Consider the following 19,240-nt stretch of genomic DNA (forward strand, 5'->3'; position numbering starts at 1 on the left):
AGGTGAAGTGTTTGCCCCTTGGAATCATTTAAGCAACTTTATTTAAAGCCACCGCGTGATATCGGTTGGAGCATACCTCCTGCCCAGCGCACAAGCAAAGAAAGCCTGGTCGTGGAGAACTGCGGACAAAAGGCAGTTTTATTCTCTGAAACACGTGTAGCGACGTTGAAGGTGAAGCTTTCCCACTTGGAAGCTCTTGTATCGTATTATATTTCTTTTATGGCCGCTAAGAAAAGCTAGTTTAAGTAAATAATGTTTTTTTAAGGCTATCTACAAGTTCCGCATTGACATTTTATTCCTGACACAAAAAGGTTATAAAGTAGCTAATTTGTCTTGAATAGTTTTTAAGCTTTACTAATTTACTAATTATTAAGCGTCAGCCGAAGAGTCGCGCTCTAGCCTCCACCGATTACGACGAAACGTGGCAGTGCTGAGTCGTCCTCATGTTATTCTTACATCATGAGCACATTCCTGTTAAAAAATGCCTTTGCCCAGAATTGTTTGGTACATAGCTCGTACAGAAATTTCGGGTGAAGTTCCTGCTAAAAAAACGCCAATTTCTCTACCGCGGAATACAATCAAAGAATTCCTGTCAGTTGTTATTCGACCACATCACATTTCTGTCCAATAGCCAGAAATGTCTGCATCAAATCGGTAAATGTAGAAGTGAAATGCCGTTTCCCTCTAATCAGCACTCTTTGTTCTTTATGCTTTATGATCGCTTAAGTCCTTGCGTTTGATATCATTGATATTTATTCACTTCCCAATGTAGCAAAGTGCTTCAATATTGGCTGTATTTTTCATAAGCGTGCATTTTAATACGAGACAAATGACTTGAAAAACTATATATCTACCGCCCTAATGACATGGTTTTCGAGAATGTGAGGAAAACTGAGCCATTCGAAGCAAGTTTTTTAAGAGTTGGACAGGCGGGTACTGACATCTCGTTCTTATGCAGTCATCGGAAGAAATTGTGGAGGTGGACATGGAGACCAACGAGAGAGATGCTTACTTATCTGGTCATCAAATTGATGGACGTGTGCTGTTCCCTGCCACTGGGTACATCGTGTTAGCCTGGAAATTCTTGGCAAAACGCGCCGACAAACCATTCGACAAGATGCCAGTTGTATTAGAAGATCTCACCTTCCACAGAGCCACCGTCTTGCTCAGGAGCAGTAAGTTCAGTTTGTTTGCATTTACTGTCGCGAATGTGTACGACAAATATTTTTTATATAAGGATCACAGAGTCATTCACATGTGTTGTAGTCTTAACTTCGTGCCATTGAGTCTCATACAACAGATAATTGGAATGTTTTTTTTTTCTTACGAACAATATTCTTCCTTATTGCATTATCGAGCATTGAAATAAATTATTCCTTTGTTCTTTAGAGTATAAAAGAAGCAGAACGCATTTTCTTTCTGTAATTTATGTAAAATCATAATAATGCCACCGACGACCTTCTTCTTCACTCTCCTTTTTTCTTCTCTCCTGAGGGCATCCATTTCCTGAAGTCGAAGTTGAATAAGCGTGAAAAATATAAACTAACTCACTTTGCCATAATATCGGCCCAATTTGCTGAGAATTTTGCTTTCAAATTCACGCGCATTACTTATTGAGCACCCTTCACGTGTAACCCGCCTGTGCATGTAAGCCTGTAACATGACAAGTCACTCTTCTTTTTGCGCACAGCATCAATAAGACACTTCACTTTCTAGAGTCTTAATCCAGTAACAAATAAAAGGAGAGAAATTACGTTTCTGGCTATTACTTTACTGCCACCACTCAGAAAACTGCGTTTGACAAACGGCGGCTTTTCTAGCGCCGTACTTTGTGTCTATTCTCGAGGATTAGAAAGAGGAAAGCTCAATGTAGGATGTCTTGCATCCGCAATCGCAATTCCCCCATATTCCGAGTTCAGAGAAGCTGCCTAGTTATCGAAAATCGCGTGATGTTTCTTGATGTAAAAAATTTACAACCGTTTGGTGTGGCGGACATTCTGTTTCATAGGGAAAGGGGTCGAATGGCCAGAATATAAATAAAAGTACAAACCCTTTAGGAAAGAACTGCCGGAGCAATCGTTCCTTGAATACGAAGAGAAAAAGCAATGTTTGGAAAGCATAGCTTTCTTCCACTTTGTTCAGCATATTCTACTAAGCTGCGCTATAGGATCAGTAACCAAAGACTGTTGTGTAGAACGTGACAAAGTTCATTCTATCCGTTCCTCGTGCTTTAAATAAAAGATACCAAGGAATTCCATTCCATACAATAAGCATTGGTTCCACTGCTACTCACACTTTGTGCTATAAGTGCCCCAGAAATAATGTTGCTCCAAATAGTGTGATGAATTACCTGCAATTACCTTTTAGCCGGTGTACTTGCGCTCCTGTGGCTTTATCAAGAATGTATTACTACCGCGTTCCTCAGCATACATACTTTCTGAAGGTTAGCCACTGTCGACACATTCCTCAAGAACGTTATTTTTTCATGCATGCCGTAGTCCTGCACATCAAAAATCATACCGATGTCAGCAAAGTATACCAATGTGTAATGTGCATTTTTAATTTTTTACTTATTTTCTATCCAACCGTGCCTCAATATGTTACTCACTTAACATCTGAGGTTTCATTTGTGTGTTCTAAAGTTTTAGCTAGACATTCGAATATTGGTTTTTATTTCTGCTAGTTATCCAGTCGCCACACAGTTCTTTTCACTTATTTCTAACCACCCCTCATATTACAGTCGCTGTCCTTGCTGCCTTGAATGCACAGGAAAAGCTATGGGTGCCTTTTTAAGCAATTGTTATTTCCAGAGAAATCATCTTACTAAACAGATTTATTCCTTCCTTTGAATTTTTCTACATCGAATGCCTTTGTGTGGTTCACCTGCATTTTGTGCCCATAATTAGCGGGCATGCTTTTTAGGAAAGGATATTTTCTCCGGTGGTGGCTACTAGAATCCTCCTAGCAGGACCAAAAAAAACTCCACGAACGTTGAAATGGATAGAGAGAGGTTTCCTACTTGACTGAGTACCATTAACAAAGAGTTGGAGCAGGCACCTCAGAGTTTTCTCTACGTCTATAGAGCATTATTTACAGCCAGGTTACTTCTGACTGTAAAAAAAAAAATTATTTTGTGGCATGCCGGCAAAGCTTTAAATATAATATTCAGAATATTTCAAGGAAAACTGAAAGCCCGAAATTCTCTCCGTGCATGCGACAACATAAATTTATTGAAGACCTTCATTGCACACCTTGATAACTCCTGGCCTAAATTAAAGATTTTTTAATGACGCGCTCTACTTGTTAACACCAAATTCTGTGGCACCGCCTTAATATAGGTAGAAATTTTAAATGGCTTTAAATAATACTACTCTGCAGAAGCTAAGATCTGCATTAGCAAAAACAAATGTCTACCGAGAAACACCGTAAGGCGTCACTCAAGGCGTACTGCAGCCGAAACGTTACACTGTGGATTTTCTTTAGAAAAGAAGCTTGCAGTAAAAAAAAGTTCTCAGCGTATTGAACTAGTTTGGAGCCTAAATTGTGGTTGTAAACCTAAGCAACTGATACGGCTGCACATCATTTCAGGGCCATTCAAATGGGCCCCATTTTAAACTCCATGTTTACTTCTGCATTGCACACAACATGCGATATCAATTGTGCCCCTCAACGCTCTGGTCGTAGAGAAGTCCACTTGTAACAGAGATTTGTTGAAGCACATGTCATTGATTTATTTGCGCACATACACACGTCCGCACACGCACTAACGAGGAGACCTGTGCACGCTTGGTATCGCGCGCACACACAAACATGCGCGTGCGCGCACGCCAACACGCACACCATCACAAACACGTACTGTGTCTGCGCGCCCCATAAGTGGTTTTCCGACTGCGTGGCATTGAACTTCGTGGCGGCCTTCAGCCGTGGAAAGACATCTTATTCCAAACGATATTCATCTGCAGCCCTGACGTCTGCGGTAGCCTGAATGTGGGCGGAACACATGGGTTTTTTACTCTGCGAAAGACTGCCAAGGTCTTAATTCGGCTATTTAGCTGCTAGAATCCCACATAGCGGCTAGCGTCAAGCGTGCATCTTGTCTACCTACCTTCTGTGAGCGTCTTCCTTATGCGCTAGCCACTACGCTGGATTCTGCTAGAGATACGTCGGTGCGGTTCGTGCAGGTGGATTGTACTGCAAGGCGCACATTATGCACCTGATAGAGTTCAGTGATTAAGTGAATAATTAACAAAAATAAACTAATCAACTTGTCGCCTTTGGTTTCATGGGCCCACATTATATTAAGAAATTGATGGATGTCTACGTAGAAGCTGAATCAAGTTTTTAAACTCTTTTTCGGAAATGCATTTCGAAATATTTAACGTAAAAAAATACAGATCTTTAACACGTAAATTTGGCTTCCCGCAATGAGCATTTTTAAAATGCGGTCTCAGGCCGTAGTGTTGTTGCCCAAATCTAGTTAACTGCTTCTACCGCATAAAATAGACGAACTGCTTCCGTATGTGGTACATTAGACATGCGAGTGGCGCCATTTTAAAATTGTCGATTGCGGGAAGCCAAATTTATCATCTAAAAATGCGTATATTTAATGTTAAATATCTCGAAATGCATTGCCAAAAAAGAAAATTTGGAAACTGCACTCAGGTTTTATGTTGACAGCCTTCAATTTCCCAATAAAATGTTTCTCAGCAAAGCACTTGTTTTTCTAAACAGAGCAGCTACTATTGCGCTCTTCCCGGGTTGTGAGGTACTCTTGGCGATTTGGAAACCATAAGAGCATCAATACAAAAGCGCAGGAGTAGGACAGGGCGATGAGCGGTTGAACGGCTGGACAGAGCTCTGACTGGACAGGGAAATCTTACGGAGTCTTAACGTAACACCTTAAAGAATTTACAGCGATGCCGCTTATAACATTTCTGCGAGTACAATGGCGCAACAGCGGAATGATCGCGCGCAGCTAAAATAGGAAATACGATAACCAACGTTTACTGCAGACTTGGTCGCATTACAGTTCTTGCTCAATGTTTACCAGTCATTAGAGCTTGAAAACAAGCATTTTCCGGCACAAATGGCAGACACTGCACAGCGCGCAGACCATGAAGAAGCCCAGATGCGTGAGTTGCACGAACCCTGCTCGAGCAGAATATTTGAATTTCTCAGCTGCCGGTGTGCTTACAACCAAGCTGTTATGGCCCGTTTAGTGGCGAACTTTGACTAACACTCGAAGAGAACTAGATGGAAAGCTGAGCAGTTCCTAAAGGGGAAAGGAGCAGAGAAGAAGCGCCAGGGCTGTGCCTGTGATTCAACAGATGGCACTGTGTAAGGGGCGTTCGTGGGTGCTTACTTAGGCAACTTGCTCCTTCGTGCACGGTGCTTGAGAACGGTGACCATAAGCAACATACTGCACCTGCAACGAGTAAGATCTCCAGTCATCTGTGATGTGAATTAGCATCACGTTATCAAACGTTGGATGGAACACCATCTGGTGAGGATGACGCGCTATATTTTTTTTTCAATTCAACTGATTTCCCATGTACACATGGTGAGGGTCGAGGGAAGAAAAGCCAGAAATTGCGGCTTGACATTCCGCTCGGCTCCTTCATAGCTGGACAGCAGGCAACATGCAAATTATGTACACAAGTAACGCCGCAAACTGCAAACAATGGTTGTCAAGAACGGTTGGCGCATCGTAAGAAAAAAACAATAAGAGATGAAGCGCACACAAAAAATTCTAATAAGAAAAGCAACAGAAAATATACTTAATAAAAACACAAGTCTGGTTATTCAAATTAGGTCAACACTTTATGGAACGAAACAGATAAAAAAAAAGAGTGAAAGCATGGTAAAATCTAAAAAGTAGCACATATATCCTGTATATCTTTGCGGCATGCTCGTGATACATTAACTTTTGCATCATGAAACTTATTTAAAAGCCGGGCCAACGTGTTCGCTAGGCTATATGTACCATATATTGCGCGGCATGTTGGAAAATACCACTGTTCGCTGGTCTGCTAGGGTAAACTTGTACATTTAGCGAAAGGTGTGTCGTGTCACGCAAGTAATTTACATTTTATGTCCTTTTTATATCTTTCAACCAACCTAAAATTATACATTTCAGATACTTTCAGGGCAGTGAACTGGCGGAATAAATCGCATGTGCTAATATTAGAACCGACGTTCAGTATTGCACGTACAGCCATCTTCTGTAAACCGTAAATCTTATTTCTATTGGTGCCTGTAGTTGTTCCCCAAACTAAGTGCGTATAGTTTACTTGGGACATAGAGAGCTAATTATATAGGAGAAGCTTAATTTTCCATGGAAGTAAGTGGCGGTGCCGCTTAATGAGAAAGCTTATTAGTGACAGCGTTAACATGATTATCCCAGCTTAGCTGGCTGTTGAAATGCACCCCTAATATCTCAATAATGTCTACAACCTCTACCGTTTCCAAACCTAGCTTAAGACCGCATGGTAGATAAATGTTTTTGGTTTCAATAAAACAGCTTTAGTATTAAAGGACCATTGATGGAGTGTACTGAGTGTCCTATTTGCCTCGTTTATCACATCTTCACATACGCTTGATCAGAACAGTGACACGTCACCTGCATACATAACACACTTCGCATGCAGGCATTGATTAACGATATAATTTATATATAGATTAAAAAAAGCGGTCTAAGGATACTTCCCTGAAATACGCCAGCAGTTACTTTTTTACTGAGGATATACAGCTATCAATACTTACAAACTTAAAGCGGTGTGCAAGATATGACGCAAGAAGCACATGAACATGACACCTGAAGCCTGGTCGAACAGTTTTGCCAAAATTATATTATGACTATGTAGTCGAAATGACGTCATCCACTCATTGCGTCCTTTCCGAGGTGCTACGTGCGCCTTCTACGAAAAATTTTCGGTGCACAGTGCTTTAAATTTGTCAAGAAAGCTATTATAAGCGGCTTCCACGTCTGTCATTGAGAGCACGTCAGACCAGGTTATATCTGAAACAGCCTGTCTGAACGAAGCAAGGTTTTTCTCAGTCATCGCTTAATAAAAGCAAGCACGTGCTGGTATTTTCTTCATACGTGATTTCACAACTAGCAGTATTGGGAAATGGTCACTAAGATCGTAATTAAAAACAGTGGACACAATGCTCTTTTCATCAAAATTAGTAATAAACAGGTAAACTACTTATTCTGTATGCATAGTAAGTCTTGTTGGCGTATCAATTGTGTTAATGCAGCCATTTGCGGAGATCAGCAAAATAAAATCTTTTGCTGTACTGCTATCGGAAAGCAGATTTATATTAAAATCGCCGCCTAGAACGACACTGAAGTTGTTCACAAAATTCGACACCGAGTTCACAAAATTCAAAAGTGTGCCAACGAAAGAAAAGAATTCTGCAGTGCAGCCATCAGGAGGACGGTAACAAACTGCAATAATAGTACGGTCAAAATTTAAGCAAACCATTTCGTTGTCAGAAGTGACACTACAAAACCTTGCTAATAGGTCACAATTTATACACTTTTTAATAATGCACAAACACTGCCACCACGAGTTAATGATCTGTTCATGAAAAACTAGTTGTACCCGGTCATATTAATTACTTCATCACAGGAGTACCAGGTTTCCGTAATCATAGAAACTTAAAACTTATTTACTTTAATTCATTAAAGAGGTACTCAAGATCAAAGGTTTTATTCACGGCAGACCACGCATTCACATGGAGACAACGAAAAGACGTGTTTGTTTATATCGTCACGTGCTGCGCATGGGCTCTGAGGAATAAAGAAGACGTGCGGCGGCTGGAAGTAGAAGAGAAAGTCAAGTATCCTGCCGCCGGCGCACCAGGCTCCTCTCGACCTGCCTTGTAAATATTATTTGTAAATAGAACCTGTAACAGTGTGGTGGGGGTGCTGGGTCGATCACCACGGACCCCTCTCGCAACCGCTGCAGCCGAAGAATCGCCGGATTGCCACCGTTGCCCGTGCAAATGCCCAAGGAAGCCGACGCACGTCCGACCGGCGCCGCAACGCCCGCTTGGCAGCACTACCGTGAGCCGCGGACGTTTTCCGGGAAGGCTGGCGAAGACGTGGATGATTGGCTCACCAATTACAAGCGGGTGAGCAAATACAACGGCTGGGATGCCACTCTTCAGCTGGCCAATGTCGTCTTCTTTCTCGATGGCACCGCGCTAAATTGGTTCGAAAACCATGAGGCTCCAATAACAAGTTGGGACCGCTTCATGGGAGAGCTCCGCAGCTGCTTCGGGGATACTGTTGCCAAACGAAAATGCGCTGAGCAGTCTTTGCTTCAGAGAGCGCAAGTGCCTGGAGAGACCTGCACGACTTACATAGAAGAGGTCTTGAAGCTGTGCAAAGTCGTTAATCCCAGTATGTCCGACGAAGATCGCGTTGGTCATCTCCTCAAGGGCATCGCAGAGGACGTCTACAGCTTTCTTATTAGTAAAGAAAATTTAGACTCGGCCACGGATATCATCAAGCACTGCCGCACCATTGAAGCTCTAAAACTGCGTCGAATTACTCCCAAGTTCGGTCGCCTGCCTAACGTCACCACCGTCGCCAGCGTGGATTTCCACGAGCCTGTGAATGCGGCGACTCTCCCTGACGTCATTCGTCAAATCGTGCGTGACGAACTCTCCCGGCATCAAGATCTTGCGCGCCGCAGTGAGGTCCCGTATGGGAGCTGTTCTCTGCAGGCGGCTCCCGCCTACCGCTCCTCCCCTTGGAGTTTGTCTGCCCATGCCCCTACCAGTGCTACTCGCATTGATTACAGCGACGCTCCCCGGATCACCCGCCCCGGCCCCAGGGCGCCAGCTCCTCCGCAACGCCACCTGCGGCAGCCGGAGTACGATGGTCGTTTCGACACTGGCTACGAGGAGTGTTATCCCGAGTGCCCCCCCCGACCCACCACTTTGTTACCGCTGTGGTATGATCGGTCACATCTCTAGATTCTGCCGTCGCCGGGGCCAGTTTTCCCGCTCCCAGCGCCAATGGTCGAACCCTCGCCTGAGTTCCAATGCGCCTGTTCATGACCGTGTCTTCACATCGTCTCAGCGCCCATCCAGTTACGCGCCACCACGGAACGACTCCCCTGCCTCTGACCGAAGTCTGACTCCACCTCCGCACCGCTCTCGCCGCTCGCCTTCCCCCCAACGTCGTTCCCCATCGTCCCCGGGAAACTAGCGTGTGCGGCCGATGGAGGTGCGGTCGCCGGATCATCGATAGTGCCAATTCCTCTGCCCATTGTTATGTTAAGGAACCGCCTTGAAGTTTTAGTGGACGGTATTTGCGTCATGGCCTTAGTGGACACTGGTGCCACGGTGTCAGTGATGAGTTCAACTTTCAAGAACCGTCTGGGTCGTAAAATAATGTTCGCTTGGGATCGTGCTGTTATATTCCGGGGTGTAGGGGGAGAATCATTGGTTCTGATTGGTATTTGTTTTGTGAATGTAGTGATCGCTGGCCACATGTTCCGAACTGAATTCACGGTGCTCCCTCGTTCTACGCATGACATCATCCTCGGTATTGACTTTTTGCACCAGTGCGGCGCTACTCTCGACTTCCGCAGTGGTGGCATATCGTTAAGTCCTGGCCTTCGGTCAGCTCTCATAGAAGACTCGCCAGTGGTTGCCCAAGTGTTTTCTGTCTCTGAAGATACCGTCGTTCCAGCAATGTCTGCCATATTCGTTCCCGTTGTGTCCTCGAGCACGATTTCTGATGCCTTCGATGCTGTGGTGGAACCTTGTTCCCTTAACTGTGCAAAGAAAAGTGTGCTAGTACCCCGCAGCGTCGTCCATGTGACCAAGGGCCATGCCACTCTTTGGACTGTCAATCATTCCAACGAACCTGCAGTATTGCCATGTGGTTTAAAACTTGCTGGCTTTGAAGAACGTTTTTCTGTACCAGTTGCCGCGATCACTGACAACGTGTCTCGTCCAACTAGACGCCGCGATCTGAGCGACTCTCAATTCCTAGCCATGGTCAACAAATCCCTACCCACTAGCGACCGCCAGGTACTAGTGGCCGTTCTTATGAAGCATGCGGACGTGTTTGACTTTGGTCGCGACCAACCACCGCCCATTCCAGCTTCCCGTACCCATCACATGATCAATACTGGATCACAGCCGATTCTCCAGAAGCCATACCGCGTCTCGCCTTCCGAACGTCAGATAATCGATGAACAAGTCCGTGACATGTTGCACCGCGGCATCATTCAGGAATCTTCAAGCCCGTGGGCTGCTCCAGTGATCCTTGTCAAAAAGAAAGATGGCACTTGGCGATTTTGTGTCGACTACCACCGGCTTAACACTGTCACAAAGAAGGATGTTTACCCGCTCCCGCGCGTTGATGATGCCATTGACTGCCTCCACTCAGCCTCCTACTTTTCCTCGGTGGATCTACGGTCCGGGTACTGGCAGATCCCGATGCACCCGCAAGACAAAGAGAAGACAGCATTCGTGACACCTGACGGGTTGTATGAATTTAATGTTATGCCTTTCGGCCTTTGCAACGCTCCTGCCACTTTTGAACGATTTATGGATACGCTTTTACGTGGCCTGAAGTGGCAAGTTTGCATGTGTTATCTGGACAATGTTGTTATTTTTGGTAGGACCTTCGCCGAACATAACAGCCGCTTAGCCATTGTCCTAGACTGCATAGAGAGAGCGGGCCTCGTGCTGAACTCGAAGAAGTGTCGCTTCGGTGAACGCCAAATTACTGTGCTTGGTCACCTCGTTGACAAGGATGGCCTCAGACCCGACCCGCAGAAGGTTGAAGCTGTAAGCAGTGTCAAAGAACCCAAATCAGTGAAAGAGCTCAGGAGTTTCCTAGGACTTTGCTCATATTTTCGGCGTTTCGTTCCCAAGTTTTCTGATTTAGCCTACCCGCTTACAAGTCTCCTGCAGAAAGACACCCCTTTCCACTGGACTCCCGAATGCGACTCCGCGTTTCGGCAGCTCAAGTTTCTACTCACCTCGCGGCCAATATTGCGTCATTTCTGCCCGACAGCACCGACTGAACTCCACACTGACGCCAGCGGCATCGGCGTGGGTGCTGTGCTTATCCAACGCCATGAGGGCAATCAACACGTTGTCGCTTATGCAAATCGCACCCTCAGCAAGTCGGAACGCAATTACACTGTAACAGAGCAAGAGTGTCTCGCCGTTGTTTTCGGCGTACAACGGTTTCGTTCGTACCTTTATGGACGTGCTTTTACAGTCGTCACAGACCATCACTCTCTGTGCTGGCTGGTCAATCTACGCGACCCCTGCGGTCGGTTGGCCCGCTGGGCGTTACGCCTCCAAGAGTTTAACTTCAAAGTGTCTTACAAAAGTGACCGCCAACACGCCGACGCAGATTGCCTCTCGCGGCTGCCGCTCACGGTTACTACTTCCGATGATGAAAACTTCGATGACTATCTCGCTGCCGTTTCCCAAGAGTTTCCAGATCTTGGCACTTTCCAGATGGAACAACGCAAGGATCAGCACTTGGCGCCGCTTTTTGCCGAAGCCCGTGACCCGACATCCGCAAGCCCTTTCTGCGTTCGCGATGGTTTACTCTACAGAGCGAATTACTCGCCTGGAGGTGCGCGCTTTCTCCTCGTCGTTCCGGCTACTCTGTACTCCTCTGTTCTGCAGGCAATGCACGATGACGTCACGGCTGGGCACTTGGGGTTTGCCAGGACCCTTAACCGCATCAAAGAACGTTTTTACTGGCCAAAAATGCGTCACATGGTTCAGCGTTACGTGGCCACCTGCGTGCAGTGTCAGCGGTTCAAGCTTCCCATGACTTCTCCGCCTGGACGCCTGCATCCTTTGCCACCTCCAAGCACGCCATATGAACAAGTTGGACTCGATCTGCTCGGCCCGTTTCCCCGCTCGTCCAAAGGTAACCGCTAGATTATAGTGTGCGTTGATCACCACACCCGTTACTGTGAGACCGGCGCCCTACCTTCCGCCACCGCTGCTGAGGTCTCACTCTTCCTTCTTCGTGCTGTCATCCTCCGGCATGGACCTCCTCGAGTTGTTATCAGTGACCGCGGTCGCCAGTTTACGGCAGACGTTGTGGAAGAGCTTCTGCGTCTTAGTTCATGCCATTTTCGCCACTCGACGCCGTACCACCCCCAGACTAATGGACTGGTTGAACGTACCAATCGGACACTCACGACCATGCTGGCCATGTATGTCGATTCCCGCCATAAGAACTGGGACGACGTGCTACCCTTCATTACATACGCCTATAACACGTCGAGGCATGAAATAACTGGTTACAGCCCATTCTTCCTTCTTTATGCCCGTCCGCCTCGAAGCTCCCTCGACAGCATCTTACCTTTCTCTCTCGACACCGAGCCTTCTATTGCCAACACTCTATGTCGCGCTGAAGAAGCCCGTCGGATTGCCCGGATACGCACCTTGGCATCGCAGCATCGCTCTAAGCAGCGTTATGACCGCCGGCGCAAGGATGTCTCCTACCTGCCCGGTGACGTTGTATGGTTGTGGACGCCCCTACGCAAGCGTGGCTTATCAGAAAAGCTGCTATCCCACTACACAGGCCCGTTCATCGTTGTTGCTCGCCTCAATGACCTCAACTATGTCATCTCTCCCCAATCAACGCAAGGACGCCGCTCAAGGACAAGCCAGGTCGTGCATGTCGCACGGCTGAAGCCATTCCACTCTCGGGACCCCGATTGATTGACTGGCCCAGAGGGCTTCGTCTGCGAACGGGGAAATGTCACGTGCTGCGCATGGGCTCTGAGGAATAAAGAAGACGTGCGGCGGCTGGAAGTAGAAGAGAAAGTCAAGTATCCTGCCGCCGGCGCACCAGGTTCCTCTCGACCTGCCTTGTAAATATTATTTGTAAATAGAACCTGTAACAATATTTCCTTCCACTTTACTTCATTGATGCTGACTTGATTGTAAGCTTCTAGACCGTCATATTTGTGGATAAGGCTGCGCACGTCTAGATTGATCATCTCTGGCGCCTTGACCGAGTGGCCCGTGGTTCCATACTGTGCTCTACTTCTTTGTCTTCGTTTTTTGGTTCTAGTTCAACAATGTCGTTGCTATCATTGTCCCAGGAGAAAAGACAACCATTAATTAGGATTTTTTATGATACGTCAACCTCACTTTTTCTTTCCTGTCACGATTTTATTTGGTTCGATTCCACAGCTTTTTTCTTACCTCTCGGACAATTTGTAAAATACTTTGCTAACGGAATAGGTAGATCCTTTAAGTTTAGAGCAGAGCTTTAGAATGTTCACTTTATCACGGCAGTCTAATAACCTAAAGGTCACAGGCTTATCTTTGCCTCCATTGTCTGCATTTCGCTTACCGAGACGATGTGTTCTTTCAATACCTGATGCTTTCACGTTTAAGTTATCTTCAAGAATATCTTTTGTTACTATTGTATGAAGTTTTCCTCAAACTCTTCTTCTCGCTCCTCTATGCCAAAAAGAATAATGTTTGATCGTCGTCTTCTATTTTCTAAACAATCAATTTTTTTCTAATTACTAAAAGCTGTTGCTCCAATTCAGTTATTTTTTTTTCACATTCCATGACTTTTCCTGAAGGCTTCCTATCTCTTCCAGCTTCTTTTCATGGACGTTGAGCTTTTTGTTCGTTACATTTTTCCCTTTATTTGTTGTCTGTAGGTCTCAATCAACTCAATTGCTCCGAAATCGAATTATCTGGTCCAGGGTTCGCCTCGATGTCGCCGCCCAGGAGCAACAAGAATCGCAGTGAAACACCTAAATAACACATCAAATCAATCACGGCTCGTGGGCACGGCAGCAAAAGAAGGCAAACATTGCTGCTACGAAGGCATTTTCCGTAGCGTTTGCGCACCTGAATGAAGAAGACAAAAGGGTTTGCGGCCCTCATCTTGGCACTGCCGCCGCGCCCACTGCCGCGTGCTTCGTGGCACGCCGCTTATATACAATCCGTTGTTGCTGCTGCCGATGCTCCTGCCCCTTCCGTCGACGAAGCAGTCGACGGATTTCAAGGTTGGGTCACTGGCCAAATCGAGAACGAAAATAAGGTTACGGGTACCATACGGGGCCCTTTTCAACAAAAGACTGTCTCGGGAAAAAGGAGAAGGCTTGAATATATTTCAGGATCAATCGCAATCTTTTCCCGTAGATGTGATGAAACTTGCCTTTATTCTTGCTCATTGTGTTGGCTCTCGTCTGTATGATAAGGGACTCCAAATGTAGTCCAGCCGATGTCTTTCGATTCCCAAGATCGCCGCCTCATTCAAGGCTATCTCCTGGACGTTGGATGTCACCTGTTCTAAAATCGCTTTCTTTGATGTGCGGTCTTTTGTTCCATCACCCTGTTGATCCCTCATGCGTCGCTGAATGTTTCCGGTTTCTCCGATGTAGAGGGAGCGACCGTCGCGTCATTGGATTCGATAAATGACACCGGGAACTTAGCGCGCGGTAGCGGGTCTTTCACACTGACAAGTTCGGCTAGCAGCTTAATTGTTGGCATGTGTTCGATATGCCCTCCATGTTTTCTGAAGATCAGGGAGAGCGTTTCAGTGACCTGAGGCATTTTGGGAATCGCAGCCCGTTTCAACTCTTACTGTCAGCTGTCATGCTCCTCACGTGTGCTCGAATCTTTTTGTCCCTTTCCTGGTAAAATTTCTGGGGTAACCGTTTCGCTCAAGGCCCGGTTCTTCAGCTTCATTCCGTTCCTAAGCCTTCCTGGGTCTAAACCGATGTTTTCTGCACGGTTTGCTAGCGAAGCAAGTATTGAACGCTTGTCAGCCACAGGGTCAACCAATTTAAAATCCAGGTACCTTTCTGTGTGCGTCGATATTCTGAGAAAACCTTTCTTGTATGGTAGTTACCTTTTATTCACGAGCGCATCTTAACCGGAAACAAAGGTTTCTGGCATGATTTTCACAGCACAGAAGCATTGGTTGTGGTTACATGTGTTCAGGCAAATGGTATTTTGGAGTTATGAAGTTGCTATTTCAGTTGTTTCTGATCTACCAAATACTTATGACATGTGATGCTTGCCCTTGTCCCATTATCTTTTCTTTCTTGACGGGAATTGCAGTGTTACTGCTGTATTTTCTTTGTTTATAGTGTCATGTGTCTATGTCAACATATATTGGTGGTATTTAATTTATTTTTGTTTTTTTGTTATTGAATTTGATTTTTTAAGGAAAATGGATTTGTATATCCTTCTGCCATTGATGTGTAGCCCGGAGGTTAGGCCTCGTCAGGAAGTTTGCTATTAGCTTTCCTTTTCAATCATCCCATGGGCATGTACTGTGTTTCATGTCCGAATGAAGTCATTTGATATTGAGTTGATTATACAGGAGAGGACATTACAAAGATATTGTAGGTTTTGTTATATTGCTATTTTCCTCGCCCCACCGATCTCGCTCCTATGTAAGTGGCCATTGCCGCCAGTCAGTAGGCCCTAACCGTATGATAGCATTTGGTTGTCTAAAAAACCAAATATATTGTTGCAAAAATTTGAAATAACTGCCAGTACAGAAAATTTCGGATAGACAGACAGACAGACAGACGGACGGACGGACGGACGGACGGACGGACGGACGGACGGACGGACGGACGGACGGACTGACTGACGGACAGGCAGATATAAAAGCGCTTAGCACTACAGGAGCAAAAAAACCTGGAGAAAATTATGAGGATGTGAGCCTGCCTATTTATCCACAAAGGCATACTTCGTTAACTGAATTCATGGACATGCCTTTATGTGAGTGGTCTGAAATTATAAACCAAAATTCAAGCGTACATGTAGCGTAAGCGTAGTCGAGCTATTGTCGTTCCTTGTTCCTGACCTTGGACAATGCAAGAAAAGAAATAATAGTAGTAGTTTTCTTACATGCTTTCTTACAAGAGCGCTTATTTTCACAGGACTAAATTTTCAATTTTCTGAATAGTGAAGTTTAATAATGTACCGTCGCGGTCGCCCGGTGGATGTCCTCTAACATAAAACCAATATTTGTTGCCTCGTGCTCAGTTTTCATACGTTAGCATTATAACCCCAAATAGCCCGAAAAGTATCTGGCAGTGTCCTGCGTGTGAGGCCTTGGTGAAAAGCAGGCAAAGCGAATTAAGAAAAAGTGCAGTGGAAAGTGAAGAAAGGAGGGTCTGCTGATGGTGACGGGTCGCGAGAGGGAAAGCGAGGTCGCCAAGCATAGGGAGAGGGGCGAGGGTTATGGCATGGTGCACGGTGATTGGTGCATTGGATCCGGTGTTTGGAGAGGGGGGGATGGGTGCAATATGGTGGTTGATAGACTGTACACGCCACCAACGCTAACTCATATAATGTTGTTTGAATCGCACTGGTCATCTTTGACTTTTTTGGCTTTCAACTTAACTGCTTTTACAACGGTAGCAATTGGTATGACATATTGAAGTTCATGGTGGCACCTGTCCGTGATGCCTTTCGCAGAGCGGCCGCTCTGAGCAGGTTGAAGACTTACCTGAGGAAATTTCATAGAGCCGCCGCACGACGTTCTAGTCGCGCTCCACGGGACAGTGGCGTCACAGCCGGCTATATGACGCAATTGCCGCAAAACTTACGTCATTCTCTCCCTGCATAGAAGGTATCCGCGCCAGTCCATTGACTAAAGCGTGCCTGAAAGAATGCGCAAGCATTTGGCCCGTGCGATCCGGAACAAAGTTCCACAGAATTGGCGCAGCAGCGCGCTCTTAATATGTCCTTCCATGACCCTTCAGTCAGACTAACAGCGACCACTAATATGGCAGATTACGCCATAAACGCAAACGTTAAATTTTTGGCTCACAGAAAACGTTCACCACTGGAAATATAGCGTGGAATCACGCACGGGAAATGGGGTGCAAAACATTCCGTTAAATAAGAGTGGCCAATCTATGTTCTGGTACTAAAAAGGGTCCTCCTTCCAACTCCACCTTGACTATACTGATACACAATCGCTGTTGTAAAAATTGAAGCTACAGGACATGCAGGTTTTTTAATGAGCACGGTTTTAATGCGCAGGTCCCGTACGCTTTCGCGTGAGTATCCTGCGCGCCACGGGCGACTTTGAAATCTCCGAAGCCGGCACGGTGGTGGCGAGTGGCCGTATTCGCATGGCCGATGAGGACGACGATTTTATCGACTACGCTTCGGCAGGTGCTGCTAACCATGCCGCTGCTTATGAGTTGGAACTTGAAGACATCTACAAGGAGCTCCGGCTACGTGGCTATGAGTATGGCGAGTGCTTCCAGGGCATTCTAAAAGCCAACACAGAGAGTGAGTTTTCTTTAGCAATTTGTTTATTATTTTCCGCTTGAAGCCAACTGCAGGTTCCATGCAATGACCGCTAGTGCTCGCTATTGGTGATCAAGTCTGTGATAGGGAGTGGTAAAAGAAGTTCTATTTTTGTAGCCGCATTTAAGGTATCGAAAATTCGAATTGCCTTTATCAGTTGCATTAATTTCTCGAAATGCTTTTAACAGAGACGTATCGTGCGGCTTATTTCATTATATTCGATTTACACCTGAACCGTACTGATCCAGCTTGATTCGCTTTATGTGAAATAAAGACAATTCCCTCTATAAACGGCATTTTGATACCACGTGATAGACGCATGATCTGTTTTCTAGTAAAACTTTCTCCGCATACGAATCTCTCTATACTACTTTTCCTTGTACTTCTGTTTTTTGAGACACGATATCATGCGGGAACATGTCTCTTCAACCAAGCGAAAGCACTGACCTGCAGATTCACCATTAGACCTCGGTCTTTGTGAGAGAGAAAATTGTTGCAACGTGGCTTGTCAGCAAGATGCATACCATACACGTGCTTCTGTCGCATTCTTGTCCCGAAATTCAAAGCGGCCCTCACAGTTTAGCACTATGTAGGCAAAACTTCATGCTCGTTTGAAATATGTATTATAAAGTGTCACTTTAACTGTCTTGCTTATCGTGCCAGAAACGTTAGGTAAGATTTTCGCGCTAATATCTAGAATAATATGTGCTTAACTGTTCTCTGCTTAATCTCAAGTCGACTCTTAATGGCAAGTCAGTGCGCCGGATAACAACACTGATTACAATCAAATTCATGTAAACCGAATTCATGATTTTCTATGCCTGAGCGGTAAGAAAAAAACCGAAGAGCAAATGCTCTTAGATTTTGTACATAAGGAAGAAGAGTGGCAATGAAATAAAGAAAAAATAAAGACGCCTACAACGCCGGCCAACCCTCATCCCTCTCATCCTTGTGAAGAGGAGGGTGGACTAATCAGCCTTTCGTATTTTTAGCTGCTTCTGCTCTTCTTAGCGTCGGCGGGACGTCTTGATCATCTTTATCATAGTACCCCTATCTTGGTCAGTTAGCCTGCACAACGAAGTCAATATACAACGAGAATATGTGTCGTGCTGCCAGACTCGTCACTGAAATAATAAGGCTTCTAGAAGTGTTTGCCACCTACAACGAAAAGCTGTAGTGTTGATCTTGAACAACGTGCTCTTGATCAACGTTTGCTACCACAGGGTGTCTCCGAAGGTGCATGTTATTATGTAGATAAGTTGCGTTTAAGCTCTCTCCTATCAGTGCGTCGTCCCGCACACTGCTTGCCCATGCGACACTAGAGGTACAAAAAGTTCACGCGTATGGCGGTCTTCATGGCGAACACTTCCAGCCGCTGAAACAAAGCCGCCTTATATGTCCGGAGAACCCATGGTGCAGTTGCATCAAGTGTAACAGGTTTGAAATCGACATGCATAAAACCGTACCTCTCCTGCGACTAATTTTATAATGTAGTGAGAAGTATTCAAATAATTTCCAGTGTTTCTGCTCTCCGCTCTTACTCCGCACTCTCGCTCAGACACGTACGGCAAGCTCAAGTGGCAAGACAACTGGGTGACCTTCATGGACACAATGTTGCAGTTTGGCATCCTGGACGCTCCTCTGCGAGCATTGCGGTTACCAACGCGAATCCAGAAATGCTGGATTGACCCTCTACGTCACGCCCAGGCTACCGAGAAGCTCCAAAGCACAGGTAATTTACTTCACAGGTAATCAGTTTCTAGACAACTGATGATTTCTGTTTTAATATCGCAGGCTGCATAAAAAGTCTCTATAATGGCTTTGGTCTTTACAACATTGTGTGAAATGTCTTTTTTTTTACTTCTTCACTCAAGTGAAAGGCGAGCACCAGACCAGAAGCAATCTTAATCACTAAGCATAGGGG

At 45.5% G+C, this 19,240-nt stretch overlaps 1 protein-coding gene across 1 annotated transcript in view; it reads left to right on the plus strand.

Moving 5' to 3' along the window:
• The window catches only part of LOC144119314 (fatty acid synthase-like), a 120,867-nt gene that overhangs the window by 42,615 nt on the left and 59,012 nt on the right, over positions 1-19,240 (plus strand). Inside the window, exons 13-15 of the mRNA XM_077651975.1 lie at positions 959-1,175; positions 17,044-17,298; positions 18,875-19,048. Of these exons, the coding sequence (XP_077508101.1) occupies positions 959-1,175; positions 17,044-17,298; positions 18,875-19,048 (646 nt within the window). The remainder of the gene's footprint in view (positions 1-958; positions 1,176-17,043; positions 17,299-18,874; positions 19,049-19,240) is intronic.

Source organism: Amblyomma americanum, chromosome 2, assembly GCF_052857255.1.
Source record: "Amblyomma americanum isolate KBUSLIRL-KWMA chromosome 2, ASM5285725v1, whole genome shotgun sequence".
In the NCBI taxonomy this organism is placed as follows: Eukaryota; Metazoa; Arthropoda; class Arachnida; order Ixodida; family Ixodidae; genus Amblyomma; species Amblyomma americanum.